Below are 15,059 nucleotides of genomic sequence, written 5' to 3'. Positions count from 1 at the left end.
AGAATTATTAGATTTTCAGTTCTGGGTGTTGTTGTCCTTAGGTCATTCACATTGGTTATGTAGAGAATTCGTTTTAATAAATTTATTTTAAATATTTTGTTTTGATTAATTCCCTGGCAATAACTGATGCCTTGCATAGCAAAATGCATGTCTGGTCTGAAAAGGCAGTTAACTAGATTATGGCTTTAAAAAACTGGTTTGTGAAATTTCATGTTTTGGTACTCCATCTGTGAGTGAGTTTTACTGGGTTATTGTAATGAATTGTCTTTTTCTAGAAAAAAACTGTAAGGTTAAATAATTTCCTTTTGCTTTCCTCCAGGGCTGTGAACCAGTTGAATGGTTTTGAGTTTGAGGGTGCCTCACTAAAGGTGGAGCTAGCAATGGAGCGGGGTGGGGGTGGCCGAGGTGGGAGGGGAGGTCGAGGTGGCCCTCGGACTGGTCTCATCCCCTTCTCCAACATGCCATTAACGACCAGGCAAACAGACTTCCCACTGCGGTAAGTTTACTCATCATCATTGTGCACCTGTTCCAAATGCCATTTTCACCTAATCCTTTTGTAAAAAATTATCCACCAGTATTCATGCTCTTAAATTCTTTATTATTCTTCTGTGTAAATTTCTTTCCTCCTGGCAAACAATTTTTTCATAAGTTAATCATCTAATATCAGCCAGCTGAACAATAGACTTCATCTAAAATTCTTGCTATCAGTGCTATGGAAACCTTGTTAGGAATCATGATGCATAGAAATATAGTTCACAGATTTATTGTAAATATACTTTTTAATTTGTAGTGTTTTACCAGTACTAATAACGAAAACTGTTATTCTATGGATAGAAGTTTAGTACAAAGAATGTTTCTGGAATGCTACCTTGTGTTAATGTGAAAAAGCTTTTAGACTAGGGAAATTCTTCATTGAAAACTGTCCTTGAAATCTTTATTATATAACTGTTGTAATTGCACATTGTTACTATATTTACTATTTTATTGTTTTCAAAAGTCTGTATGAAGTCAGTGGCAGGTAAAGATTAGTGAAAAAATGAAAATATTGATTATGCTGACATTTGGTGGCTGACAGTTGACTCCCATGTTGGAGCCTTTGTTAAAGTGTCGCAGCCCAAGTAACTAAATCCCTTCTGCCATGGAAATATTGGACATGTTGCTAAAATTATTTCTTGAAGTTTTGTATTATTCCGAAATCCTTAAGTCAGATGCTGAGCAACTTAATATTATTAAACCGAGAAAAACCCATGTGCAAGCAATGTTCAATAAATTTCAAGTTTTGAATTATGTCTCTGTCATTTCACTTATGTAAAAATATATTGGATCTTCCTAATTATCTGCATTTTATTATTGTAATAACTAGCAGAGACAGGAAAGCAGTATTGTTGATTTATCATTTTTTTGCAGGATTTTGGTACAGAGTGATATGGTAGGGGCGATAATTGGAAGACAAGGGAGCACTATTAGGCAAATAACGCAACAAACAAGAGCTCGGTAAGTAATGGCTGTTATGAAAAAAGCTATTGGTAATTGTACATTTTAGTGAATTATTCTTAGCTCTTGGTTTATTTATTGATGAGGGCTATTCTCTTACACTTGTTCTTGGTGACTAAAATTTTATGAAAATTTTCATATGCCAAAAATTCTGATTGGGTCTTGGAGTTCCTATTATTTTTCTACAATGGAATGCAAAACTTGAATAAAGTCACATTTTGCTGGTAAATAAGTAATAAAACAAAATTAATATTAAAATAAATAGACAACTTTTGTGAATTATTCAAATGGAATATATATGAATGGATAAGTATAGTAATTCCTAAATGTGTGATATTAAATTTGGTTGATGTTATTACATTTACTACCTTAAATATAGTTTTTCAATGCAAATAGTCTGAAATTCATGTGCATACATGCTTTTAATAGCTCAATTATTAATTATAATCCAGTTTGGTGAAATAAATTAACTCTTAATTGTTAATAAGAGAAGCAGTTAATTAAATAAACTGCCAATGAAACTCCAGGATAAATGTCTTTTGAGTGCGATCAGTGTGATGAGTGAAGTAAACAACAACCATAGCAGCCATTTGGATGGTCTGCCTAAGAAAGTAGGCTGATATAGAAGCTGGAGAGTATACTTTCCATGCACATTACATTTACAGACGTAAGTAACTTATTAGTGAACCAATTTCAATATTGAGATGTAAGCTGAGACCCCTGTAAGTTTGCCTCTTATTCTGCTTGGGATTAAAAGACTAACTGATATTTACTCATTTTTTAAAGTGATGGATTGACCTCAACAGAAAGTCATTTTTACTGGAAGTAACATTTTTTTGTTTTAGTTTTTTTATTTTATGCATGGAACAGGCCTTCATTGACGTACGTGGGCCGTTCTTACAAACACTCTTTATTTTGAATTGCAATTCTTTTCATTTTTATCCCCCCACTATTTAGTGTACTATATTGGTCTGTACTATAAGCTTGCTTGATAATTTAAAAAAAAAGAAATTTTTAATGGATGTGAGAAAACTTTATTTCTGAATATTGGGACACTGATTATGAATGTGTATATGTAATATATTGAAATGTAATGAAATAATTGACTTTGTAATTCCACACACTTTTGTGTGGAATTACAAAGTCAATTATTTCATTACATTTGTATGTTATGCAAATTCCATAAAGTTATGCCTGAGACAACACATTTTATTAAGTGTATATGTAAGTTGAAATTAAAGAGTGCTTGCACATAACAGTAATTCATGTGGTCAGTAACTTTCAGATTATTAGACATGAAAATGTTATTCCCTCTAGCATTCAACAGTTCACAAAGATTTGTATAAATCCTATCAAATGGGGCTGCCTTATTTTTACATTTATTTCTTTGGTTAAATGCACTTCCATCCCAGATAATGAGATTGGTAACAAACTATAATTATAATGAACATTCTAATATGACTTGGGCTTGGATTTTCACATGCTATTTCCCCTATAAAAGCTATTTGATGTGTATGGTTTCATTACATCTTATCATCATCAGGTTGCAGGGTGTAGCATTTCGTTCCATATTAGTATCATCAGCCGATACTATTATGCGGTAATGTAACCATTATTGTAAATAAAATTTAATATGTGAAATCAGTGGTCTTACACACAAAGCATTGACTTTACTAGATTTATTGGTGAATGGTTTGATGTTGTCAGGTTGTTTTTACTTGTGATTTTTGTGCCTCATTAGAAAAGAAATGATCCACCAACAACTTGTCACAGGATTTGACTTGCTGTCTGTTCAGAATTGTGATTTTCTGATTGTCTTTAACACATATCTAATGGCTTTTAAAATAATACTTTTTCATGACTTGCCTTCAGGGTGGATGTACATCGAAAAGACAACATTGGTTCCTTAGAGAAAGCTATTACAATCTATGGCAACCCAGAAAATTGTACGAATGCATGTAAACGAATTCTGGAGGTAATGCTGCAAGAGGCTAGCAGTACAAACAAGGGGTAAGTCTTAATATCTTTTGTGACTTATTGTGAATGAATTATTGTAAATTACTTCATGTTGGGTATTACATTTATTCTTTAATATGTTAAGATTGGAATGTTAGTGAAGTTAAAGTAATTTGGATGGTTGTAGTCATCAAGATAATTAAACCATCAAGCAATCAAAAGAAATCAGTAATGTGATTTAAATGTCCAATAAAATAAAACAATGTAAGTAATAGAGTATGTGAAACTTGGAGGGTTAAACTTTTTTTAAACTTAAAAATACAATTATTTGTCAAACAATGGATGATAAACTTCAACGATTCATCTTCAAGTAGTAGTTTTTAGGGGAGGCGACCGACAGCCAAGGTCATTTGCGCCATAGGGGATGGACAGGAAAGGATGAAGGGTGGAGAGAAACCCGGCGTCGGCATTAGCCTACTCTTTTACGAAAGGCGCCAAGGGGTCCGCAGTTAAACGTCCCATCCGACGGATGGCGTACTCACTCAAAGTGCCCTCCACAAAGTACCTCAAGTAGGGATCGAGATACCTCTGAAAAATATTCAACACCGCCGGGATTTGAACCCGCGCCCTCAGGGTGGGAAGCCAGTACGTTAGCCCCCGCACAATCTCGATCCCATCATCTTCAATTATGCAAAAATTTTCATCAATTCAATTCAGCAGACTTATCCTCTTCTCCTTACCTAACTGCCTAAATTCTTCCCTCTCTTGCAGTCTTAAACATTACTAAGCCATTAAAAGTGCTTTGGATCCACCTTTCCCGCCTCCTTGGGTTTCTCATAATGCTCCTATCTTGTCCCCCATCATGTCTATTTTCCTTTCTGTCCATGTAACTTTTCCATTCTTCTCTACATCCGCATCTCACAAGTCTCATAATCTTGCTTCAATGACCACATTTCCACAGCATAGAAAACCATGCCCCATATCAATATTAATAATTTTTATGGGAAATTCTAAGTATCTGTTTCATATGTCTTTATGTTATTAGCTAATTAGTATGCTCAAGATAGTAGGATTACTCAATTTTTAAAATAGTACAGTGTTATATCCCATTGTCAGGGGAATATATTCATATCAGTTCTTGTTATTGCTATTCTTATTGTTCTCTTTCTTAGAAAATTTTGCGGGTTTATTTTGCTTGAATCCGGTGAATATTCCATAATTTAAAACTTTAAATTTCACATGTGACCATACTATATTTTTTATTGGAAATTTCTCTAATTTTTTCAGTTATTATCGTTTTGATAAGTTAGTATTTAATCTAGCTAAACTAATTTGATGACTACATGAATGAGTTGAATTATAAATTTCTCTGTTAAGTAATTCCAGTATTCAAGGATGTTGAAACTAATTAAAACTATATCTTGTCGTACTCATGTATACATGCTGGTGTACCTTAAATGCCAAATTTCAATGAATGAAATCAAGTGACAACATACACCCAAGAAAGGTTTACTGTTGCATAAGTATCAATAACTATTTCCTGGAAAGATATTGTCTTTGTTCATAAAGGTATCTACGTTATTTCTAGGGAATCGAATATAGGAAAATATGAATATGTAGATTATTGTATTGGCAAATAGAACCTGTAATTGGTTGAGCTTGTCTTGAGGTGATGGTTTTTCTTGGAGAATAATGGAAGGCTCAATGAATGAGACCAGGGTCAAAGTAGACAAAATGAAGAGAGAATTCAGATACAGAAAGGTGTTAGGGTATAATTGAACTAATATTATACCTGGAAAAATTGAAGATTCTTTAGGCTGAAGGCAATATGTAATAGATCTTTTTTCTCTAATAATAATAAAAAAGATCAGCAAAACTTGCCATAAACATTTGATGCTTGAGTATTCTCAGTAGTTGTTAACCCATTTTTTGTGAAATATGTGAGAAGAATGATAGTGATGTTTTGGAATATCTCCCCAACTTTTATTTTTTCACTAAACTTAATAGTTGCACTCCTCCCTCTGCATACTTCTGTTTCTTCTTATATTTAATTTCCTTCTTCCTCTTTGCTATGACTCTCTATATTTATTGTTATATACTACTGTTGTTTTGTTTTTCCCCATATTTATTATGTACCAGATGTAGTTGGCCTTCTGCTGTTTATGTATACAATTACATTAACGTTTAAAATTCCAAAAAGAAACTAGGATTAGTGTTTGTTTGTAATTGTCTGAAAAGATGAAGATAGGTCTCGGGATAGGAGTTCAGTGCCTATGTTGGTCCTAATTTCTAATATTCACCCATTTTTGAAAATTTGTCATATTTAATATCCTTGGTTTCTTTTTCTTTATTTCCAGTGAGATATCTCTGAAGATCCTTGCTCATAACAACCTTATCGGAAGGATTATTGGTAAAGGAGGAAATACTATAAAGAGGATAATGCAGGATACTGAAACTAAAATAACAGTTTCTAGGTATGCATAATTTCATAGTAAAATTTATTATTGGTTGTTTTTATTCTCAGGGTCTTGAGGAGCCTGGTATGGCTTGAATAGCATGGTGAGATGGTTTCATGTTGAAAATGGTTAATTGTTATTCCTGTAATCCAACTCATTTCTTCAGATTTAATATTTCCCTGTGTACTTAGGCTGTCCTATGGAAATGTTTACCTCCTAACGAAAGAGGGACAATTTGTGTTTTAAATTAACGATTTTGAATTATTTAACCTAATCAATATAATGTGTAAATTCTATATTTCACTCCATATATATTTAATAATTCATTCTGGTGCTTCATATATTAGGAAGAAAGTGATATCCCTGCAATATATTTATTTTTGTAGACCAATCATTTGTTGAGATCTACAATGCATAACCCAGCAGATACAGCCAACTCCTTTTTTTTTATTTTGCTAAAGATCTTATAAGAAGAAATATGAGCCAGGTTAACTGAGTATACCTAAAAAAAGGGGATTATCTGTTCTTGGTTCTCATGTGCTTAAATGCGTTGTATCCTTCTCTTATTTAGCCTATAAAAATGGATGATGCCTGGTTTGGGGAATTTCAAAACCTGTCAGGTTTAAACACCTAGTGGAAAACTAAAAAGGCACACAATTTAAGTTGTTATTTGAAGCTCTGCTGTTGTAATTCTGGGAACCAAAACAGTTTTTGTAGAAATAATGTAATCCTAGCTATGTATTTTCTATTAGCAAGTCTCTGAGTGCATAGTAGAGGTTGGATGGGGTAATTGAAAAACTTTTCAAATAAAATTTAACATAATCAGAATTCTGTGTGTGTGCAGAAATGCCGTACTTAAGATTAATCACAAAATAACTGCTAAATTTAGCATTTTATGTGGAAAAGGCTATTCAGGTCTTCCGCCAGGATACTTCCATTCTTAGAGCTGATTATTCATCAGCCCTGAAGATGAAAAATGACTGGTTTTCTGAAGAGTTGGGATCATCGATAGAGGGACTGACTGGGTAGAAGACCCAAGTGGCCTTTTCCACAGCAATTTGCTGGGAAAGCACAAGATCATACTTAGCATTTTATGTTTGAAGCTTGAATAAACCTTTGCTATTTTAATGAATATTTATTGATGTGTGAAAGGAGTTAGCAAGGGCAATACATTGTTTAAAAATTGAAATTTTTTTATAAAACCACTGACTGAGGGGTATACGAGGAGAGCCTGTCATATAGGTGGAATGGGACCATGTTCGTTCTCCTATAATTTTTATTTTTTAACAGATTAACTATATAATCCAATCACTTGAAATTACATAAAATCTCATGGCAGCAATATTGGAATCTCTGTTAAATTTTTAGTTCCCTAATCAAAACTGATTGTTTAGTATATGGTTACAAAAGTCAGTGTGATTGGTTTTCTAACCATTGCAGTAACCTTCATGGGGATTTCTAGATTAATTTAATTGGATTATTCTGTAGCACCGGTATTATAGTGTAAGTATTGTTCAACTTAACTTCGGTTAATGATGACTGTGATAATTTTAAGAACTTAATGCAATTATTTAGATTCTGGCTATTGCTATAGATTCTATTAATCATCTGTCTGTAATAACTGTAACCCCTTTAGAACCTTAATGAGAGGATGATCTTCTGGCAGAGGTATTCGTATTCATTTGATAGATGATGATACCTCTTTCATTCGTTTATTTTTTTATAAAATTTCATTTTAACTATCATATTGTGAATTTTAAAACTGTAATTAGACATTGGAATAACATGGAGGCTTTTTAGCCTCATTTGCTGTGGATACAATTCAATGGTAGATTTAATTTCTTAAAATTGGAATGGCTCAACAACTATTATAATCTATATTATATTATAATCTTTTATAGCCCAAGTTGCAGGTATGGCTTTCAATATGGTTATTATTAATGAATATGAAATTTGTCTTGGCCCTACCAATTTCTTTTGTTTCTAATTTAAATGGCATCAAGTGTGAATATTAAATTCATCTATTTTTTCATTTTAGCATCAACGAAATAAGCAACTTTAACTTGGAAAGGATAATAACAGTGAAAGGATCAATAGAAAACATGTCAAAAGCAGAGGCAATGATCAGTGCCAAGCTTCGGCAAAGCTATGAAAATGACCTGCAGGCTATGGCTGTAAGTATTTTTGTCCATTTTAAAAAACTATTTATATATACGGTGGATACCTCTAATCCTCTATACCTCTATCTACGGTGGATACCGGTATACAGTGGATATCTCTAATATTAGCATAAATCATTTACAGTTAATAAACTGTCTTTGCTGATCATGGTTAAATGAAAAAAATGTCTGCAACAATGATGTTAGTTTCTTATAAAATAAGCTGCCAACATAAATAATCGGTAGCTCATTGCCTTTTTCTTTTTGAAATTTGAAATAATTTACTTTCTCTATGTACATATAAACATTGTTTTTGGCCTGACATTGGTCTTTTCCAATTGCAATATTACCTAAAAGGACTGATACACAAGGTTGATTCTAGATCTTAGGGATATGGTGTTGATTGCCTGTTGTCTGATATTTACATTTATTAATACAATAAGGTGGGGTAAAGATGATGATGAGCAAATGTTTGGAACTATGTCATGGGACAGACCCTGTGAAGTGTGATGGATTCTCCAAAAATCTGTAAAATTCATTTCCCTCATGCACTAGATAGAAAAAGGTGCATGTTAAATAGTGTGCTCAAAGCTCATCATATATTACTAATTCTAGAAATTTATGAATGTTATTTTTAAATGGAGTGTGTGTGAAAGGATGGTCAAATGACAAATAAGGTATATGCATCATGGGTGTTCAACCTTTGGTTTTTGTAATTGTGAGTTGCTCAGGCATAAATGATATTATTTCAGTCCATCAGTTGGGGAGATGAGATTATTTGTGTCTAGGCTTGCACAGCTACCATCATGTGATGACAGTGGTTTGTTGCGCACGACATTGGAACTAGAGTGATGTCAAGTGATCCTTCTCAACCCTCATGCCTGTTGCATGACATGTCCGATAATTGTCTTTATAACTTCAAGATAGATGTAATTTCTAAATTCAAGGTAAAATAACAATGGACGTTTCAGGCATGAGATGGTGGAATACCATGATTAATTAAAAATTGGCAATTTTCTCTGTCCTTAAATATTTACTTAAATAGCAAGTGCATCGAATACAGAGTAACGCTACCCTCCACCTTTCATTAGTTACATTGAAACCGGTCATATTAAATTTTATTTTGTGGACAGTTGCCAATTTTTAATTATCTAGATAAAATGTTGAAAATTAAAGTTTAAATCTTATTCACCCTCTTTCAAGGGTCATTATCATTAATCAATATGGGAACCATTACCCTTGAAATTTGTGCTTCAGAATCTGATTCTGATGCTTAGAATCAGATATCTTAACTAAAATACCATCCTTGCAATAGGTGTGAACTCCATTTAAAAGTTTGTTATACGAACACAAGTTGTTTCATAGAGGTTCAGTAATGCTGGAGGTGATAATGGGATGTTTTTTGAGCATTTAATTATTTAATGAACTTATACTTGTAAACCAGTAGTTATGGATCTGGTTATTTCATTGAACAGACTTGGAGTTCCCTAAAGTTGCTTAGTTGTTGAAAAACATTCTATTAAATAGGCTGATACCGTTTGGTAGTTTCTAGGATATATTAAATTCAATATCATTTCCATTGGAGGTTAAATCAATTCCTTTAATGTTAACATATTTTTTATGCGTAGCTCTTGAAATCAAGGTTTTTCGTTGGCTTTTATTTAAACTGATGGATGATTTAATCATGAAAGATTATGAAATAAAACTTACCCATATTCAGGCTTATATAAAAGATCCCTAATTATCAAAATTTAATAGCTATTTTCAACTTGCCAAATGTCAGAAATGTACCGATATCTTGGTTAAATATAGTTGATAATTGATAAAACTGTAATTTGGAAAAAATGGATATCTATATCATTTTTGAACTTATAAAATTCTTAGGAAAAAAGCATACTTTTGTGGGAGACTAAAGAAGTGATTTCAGGGTGGCTGGTTAAAAATAGTGAATAGTAGACGGAAGGACCTCACAATTTTAAATTATCCAGAAAAACCACTGCAGCGCCAGTTAGAAGTGAAAAGGTCCATGGATTTGAACAGTTTTATGTTGATTTTTAAAATTATTATTTTAATGCATAGAAACTTGCTATAGATGTTCTAAAGATCATAACTTAGGAATGAAATGGGATAAAGACATTATACCATTTCTCCAGAAGCACTTCAAAAAATTGGTCCAAATAATGGATGACCTCTGGACTGAGTCTCTGTTGGTATATAAATGATTCTGCCACTGGGGTATTCTGTACATAATTATAAGAAATTAACCCAATTATTAACTATTCAGCCAGAAAATAATTGGAATTGCAGCAAATGCATGCATGCCCGTTTGTCCTGCTCTTCCTTCTTCAGTACCAAACATTCATTTTCTTTGAAGTAGTGATTTGAACTGAGGGCATTTGTATAAACCCTTAGGTAGGTACATGGTGCGCTGTTTATTGAATGGAGTGATCATTTCTCTGAAAAAGATTACTCGAACCAATACAATGCTAGCTACTGTACATGTATATACATGCATAGCCAAGGAATCTCCACCCCACAAGATCCATGAATAAGTAGTCCTGTTAACCAAATTTCTGTGTAGAGAGATGCATTCCTTTAAAAATGCTTTCATTATTTCATATCAAGAGCACTCATGAATGGAATGTGGACACGTATAACCCCATATATAAGTTGTCAAACGACAGAGGAGAAAATGGGCCTCAGGCCTAAGTTGGGAAACTGGGAGTTAACTTGGCCCAAATGTAACCAAGGGAAGAGAGAATTTTTTTCTGACATCTAAAAAAGTTTGTTGTTATCTATTTGTAAAAATTGTATGAAATAATGCCAAAGTTTATTTGTTGTTTAATCAAGTGCATTATAATTTAAGGAAAGATTAATTGTACACAATTATTTAAAAAAGTAAACATAGTTTAATGAGGGTTGTGATGATTTAATTTTCTTTGCGGATTTATTTTAATGGGGAGAACGACTTCAGGATGATATCGTTACATTTTTTTGTAAAGACATGATTTCAAGTTAGCTCTCCTCCAGAGGTAATGTGTAACTTGAAAAAGCGTAATATATAAATTTTCCCTTTGCCTGGAGAGGCCAGGCCTCTGAAAGGTTTTGGCCTCACCTGGCCAGGTTGGGCTAGGCTCCAAACTCGGGCCTGGGAAACCCATTGTAAGGTAGTTAACCTGAGCCATCCTTTCCCACATTTCAGAGTTGAAAGGGAGACCCGAATAAAAATCTGAGAATGTATGCATTTCTGAAATCTTCATTTTCATACAGTTTGAAGGAGGAGAGAGGGTTGGGTTGGAGATTCCAAGGAATGCCAATAAAGGCCAAAGACATAAAATTCAGAAGGAAGACAGCTACGAGGCATCGTGCATGATGCACCCCAGTGGAAATTCCAAATTTGTAAATATTTTCTGTATCACCTAGCTTATTAATTTGCCATTTATAACATTTGTATGAGATTTGTATGAAACTCCCTGGGGTTTAATATTTCAAGTCAGCTCCACAGTGATTTGCTTTGATCAAAAGAAAGGATTACTTTGTTCCTGTCCCATGTACTTGAGAGCTATTCTAATGTTAAATATGGGTTACCTGCAGGTATTTATTCTTGATTTTCGCCCCTGGAACTCTAGCCCAATATTCAGTTCAGTTATTGCAACCTATCACTATTAGGTACTTAGAACTTCAGTTTTAATTAAACTCTTTAGGCCCAGGAACGTAAACCTAAATGTCCAGAAATGTTTTAGTGTCTGTATGTAGTGGAACACATTTTAGGGCAAAAATTGTTCCAGACAAACTGAACCTGATACAAACTGAAATACAAATAAGTTTCAGGTCATGTCCCTGGTAATTAAATGATAAATTTGCCATAGTGAATTAGAACTGCACCATTTTTTATATAAATAATAAACATGTTAAAATGACACCTGCTAAATCCACACCATGTTTGAAAGACATTTATTACTTCAAAATGAACATTTTGACATAGCCTTGCACACTATAATAGGTGTGGATTTTAGTCCCATGAGTCTTACCTTACTTTAAGAATTACATAAGCTAAGAAATGAAATAAAAATTCTCAATTTTTGGAATATATAAATTTAATGCTATATTATTGTTTCTCGCAAGTATTGAAATGCAGTGTTACGTAGTTGTGCATTTTTATAGTTTATTTTTATCAACCGGTACAGTCTCATTTTTCTTGATTCATTAAGAAGGGACAAGGAAGTCTCAATCTTGCTCCTGTAATGTCGGTAACAAAGGAATCTTTTAATGCAACATAATGCATGGATAAAATTGATCATTTTAAAGTGAGTAACCTGTGGTGAAAATTATACTTTTAAGTAAAGATAATTTATTTATCTCATGAAGTGTATGGAAGTGATTTTCTGGCCTAGAAAATTAATTAAAACCAGATGTAATGAATGATTATTTAAAATCATATCTAGTAAGTTATGTACTTTGATGCACCTGGTTATTTAATTTCATGGGGGCATATTCAGCCATCCTTTCGTGATTATGGATGAAATTAATGACTTGTCCAGCTTATTTGTGGCAAGCTATTTGAATGCGGGATCATTCTCCAAGAAATGCGGTAATATTAGAAAGAAATTCTAGTGCCGAGTCTCAAGACACCTTCTGATCCCTGTAATTTTTGCATAATGCCTTGAAGCGAATCAGTGTGAATATATTAAAAATAATTTTTCCAACCAAATACCCCCTCTCCCAAACAAGTAAATCAGACTGCATTCATGCGCAACAAGTCTTTGCAGCCAGATTTTTCTTTTTGAAATCGAAAGGCTTCAAGCACTGATCAATGTTGGTCCTGTCCTATGACGCAGCCCCAGAGCCTGATGTTCCCTGGACTACACCCGATGGCGATGATGTCGACGGCAGGTATGGGATTCCCATCTAGGGGTGGGGGTGGCGGTACCGGAGGTGGCAGTGCTGGTGGTGGTGGTGGCGCTGGATCGTTTCCACCTGGCCCAGGAGGGCTCTACGGGTCAGCACCCCCCCCACCTCACCATCCCCACTACCCATCCATGTATCCTTCACCAATGGGACCACCAGCAGTTGGAGCACAAGGGCCACCTGGATCTCAACATGGTGCAGACCTGCAAGTGAGTGCATTACATTATTTTGCTGAGCAGCGAAAGTCTGTAAAAAACTTGTCATTTGAGATTATAATTTGACCCATTGCCAGGCACTCATTAATTAGCCAAGTGATATTTGGAGTTAAGCAGAAACCCCGGGCATTGTCCTGGGGCTTTTTTCACCTTCAGTTGTGGATTAATTGTTTGACATTTAATGGGCTGGAAAACTCTGCATTCGTTCAGAAATGTCAAGATGCTTGTGCAGAAGTCTCAGAATGAGGCCTGGATACCCATAAATTTCTTATGCCATAATTTTCCATGGTGTGTTCATCTTTTGAATGGCATAGATATTCATTAATGTTCTGAATTTTTTCTGGAAATTACTGGCTTCACCAATGTTTGTCCTATTATTAAGAATAATAGTTGTTGAAAATGTGACCAGTACAGTCAGAGGGAAAAGAGGCAAATGTAATAATATAATTGTGGCAGAAAACTGGAAATCCTCTTTTATTTTAATAGTTTCATCATTGCTAGTTTGAAAATGTTTAATGCATGGTCTTCTGTGTTTGCATTAACTTATGCTTTTACCCTAAATGTAGCCCAACTCAGTTGCTGTATATATGAGGTTTCATTCTCTTCTCGGGTGTTATGTTGATTAAGATTATGTTGCCTTCGTTGTTTTAATTATTTTACACAATTTAAATATTAATTCGACTCTCTAAATCACATTGTCCACTGTAAAAATAAATGTATTTGGAATTTTTTATTTTTCACATTTATAAGATGCATGGCAATTCAAATGCTGGTATAAGGATATATACGAGAACATCTACCCAAATTATTGACAATTTTGGTAATACCTATTTTTTAATTGCTCAGAAATTGTTCACAATCCATTATATCACAATTTAGAAAAATGTCACGTCTCTACCTTTCCAAATTTCTCAATAGTGCGCAATGAAGCACATGAAATTATCGGCTAAAGGTGAAAATTGAGAATGAGTCAGAAAGTTTTTTGTAGACACACATGGAAGCATGCTATTCATTAAATTTGGGGGTATAATTGAATTCTTAACTCATGACACTTTCAGAGCTGGCCAATTTTGGGAGGATGATTCCAAGTTCTTAGTTGAAACCCAAATGTGAGAAGTGAGTGACCATGTGACCCAGCAATGATTTCACTGACTTCCGCAAGTCAATGGCCATACCTCCTCTGCTTTCTACTCCCTCCATGCCCCTTCCCTGCTCACTTTTAGAAAAATGAGTGCCATTTTAATTAAAATTTAGATACTGCCACCATATGAGTGCTTCTTGTACTCTCATCATTGAACATATTCGCGTATCACTAAAAAGTGTTGAAGGATTCGTTACACTATGGGAATTACTATCTTTACTGTTAGGAGGAATTGCTTTTGCTGAATGGTGGGATTGGGTAGGTCACTAGTGAGAAGATATTCTAGCAAATCTATGACAAAAATACAAAAAAACTTATTTTTGTATTCTTTTGTTAAGATCTTCATTAGTTCTGACCTGGCTAGTGTGCGCTCACATAACTTGCATGTATCTAACGATACAATTTGGGTTGTTTGTTTGAGATTTCTAGTACACTCTGTAGGAACATGTTTCTTATGTTATTTAATATTTCATTGGGTATAATGAATGGGGAATTGCCAAATAAAGCTAATAGTTCTTAGATGTATCTCATCGCTGCACATTTCAGGTTTTCTGGTGTTCACCGTAGTTGGCTTATACTTTCATGAGCTACAAAGGAAAATTATTAGTGTTTGTCAGAAGAAACCATAATGAAATGAGTTCCTAAGTTATTATTTTTATTTTCTTAATGCATGGAAGTGTATAAATAGATGTCACACCAATGTCACAAAAACAACATGACCATTAACAGT

The 15,059-nt window shown here is 33.9% G+C and overlaps 1 protein-coding gene across 1 annotated transcript in view; it reads left to right on the top strand.

Moving 5' to 3' along the window:
• Imp (IGF-II mRNA-binding protein) overlaps positions 1 to 15,059 on the top strand; it is a 176,871-nt gene that overhangs the window by 154,921 nt on the left and 6,891 nt on the right. The window contains exons 5-10 of the mRNA XM_071595722.1: positions 320 to 496; positions 1,408 to 1,494; positions 3,367 to 3,504; positions 5,808 to 5,924; positions 7,945 to 8,080; positions 12,904 to 13,182. Of these exons, the coding sequence (XP_071451823.1) occupies positions 320 to 496; positions 1,408 to 1,494; positions 3,367 to 3,504; positions 5,808 to 5,924; positions 7,945 to 8,080; positions 12,904 to 13,182 (934 nt within the window). The remainder of the gene's footprint in view (positions 1 to 319; positions 497 to 1,407; positions 1,495 to 3,366; positions 3,505 to 5,807; positions 5,925 to 7,944; positions 8,081 to 12,903; positions 13,183 to 15,059) is intronic.

This window comes from Hetaerina americana, unplaced genomic scaffold (assembly GCF_022747635.1).
Source record: "Hetaerina americana unplaced genomic scaffold, ioHetAmer1.1.p SCAF_7, whole genome shotgun sequence".
Taxonomy (NCBI): domain Eukaryota; kingdom Metazoa; phylum Arthropoda; class Insecta; order Odonata; family Calopterygidae; genus Hetaerina; species Hetaerina americana.
Note: the sequence above shows the minus strand (reverse complement) of the source record. Positions and strands in the feature narration are given on the sequence as shown.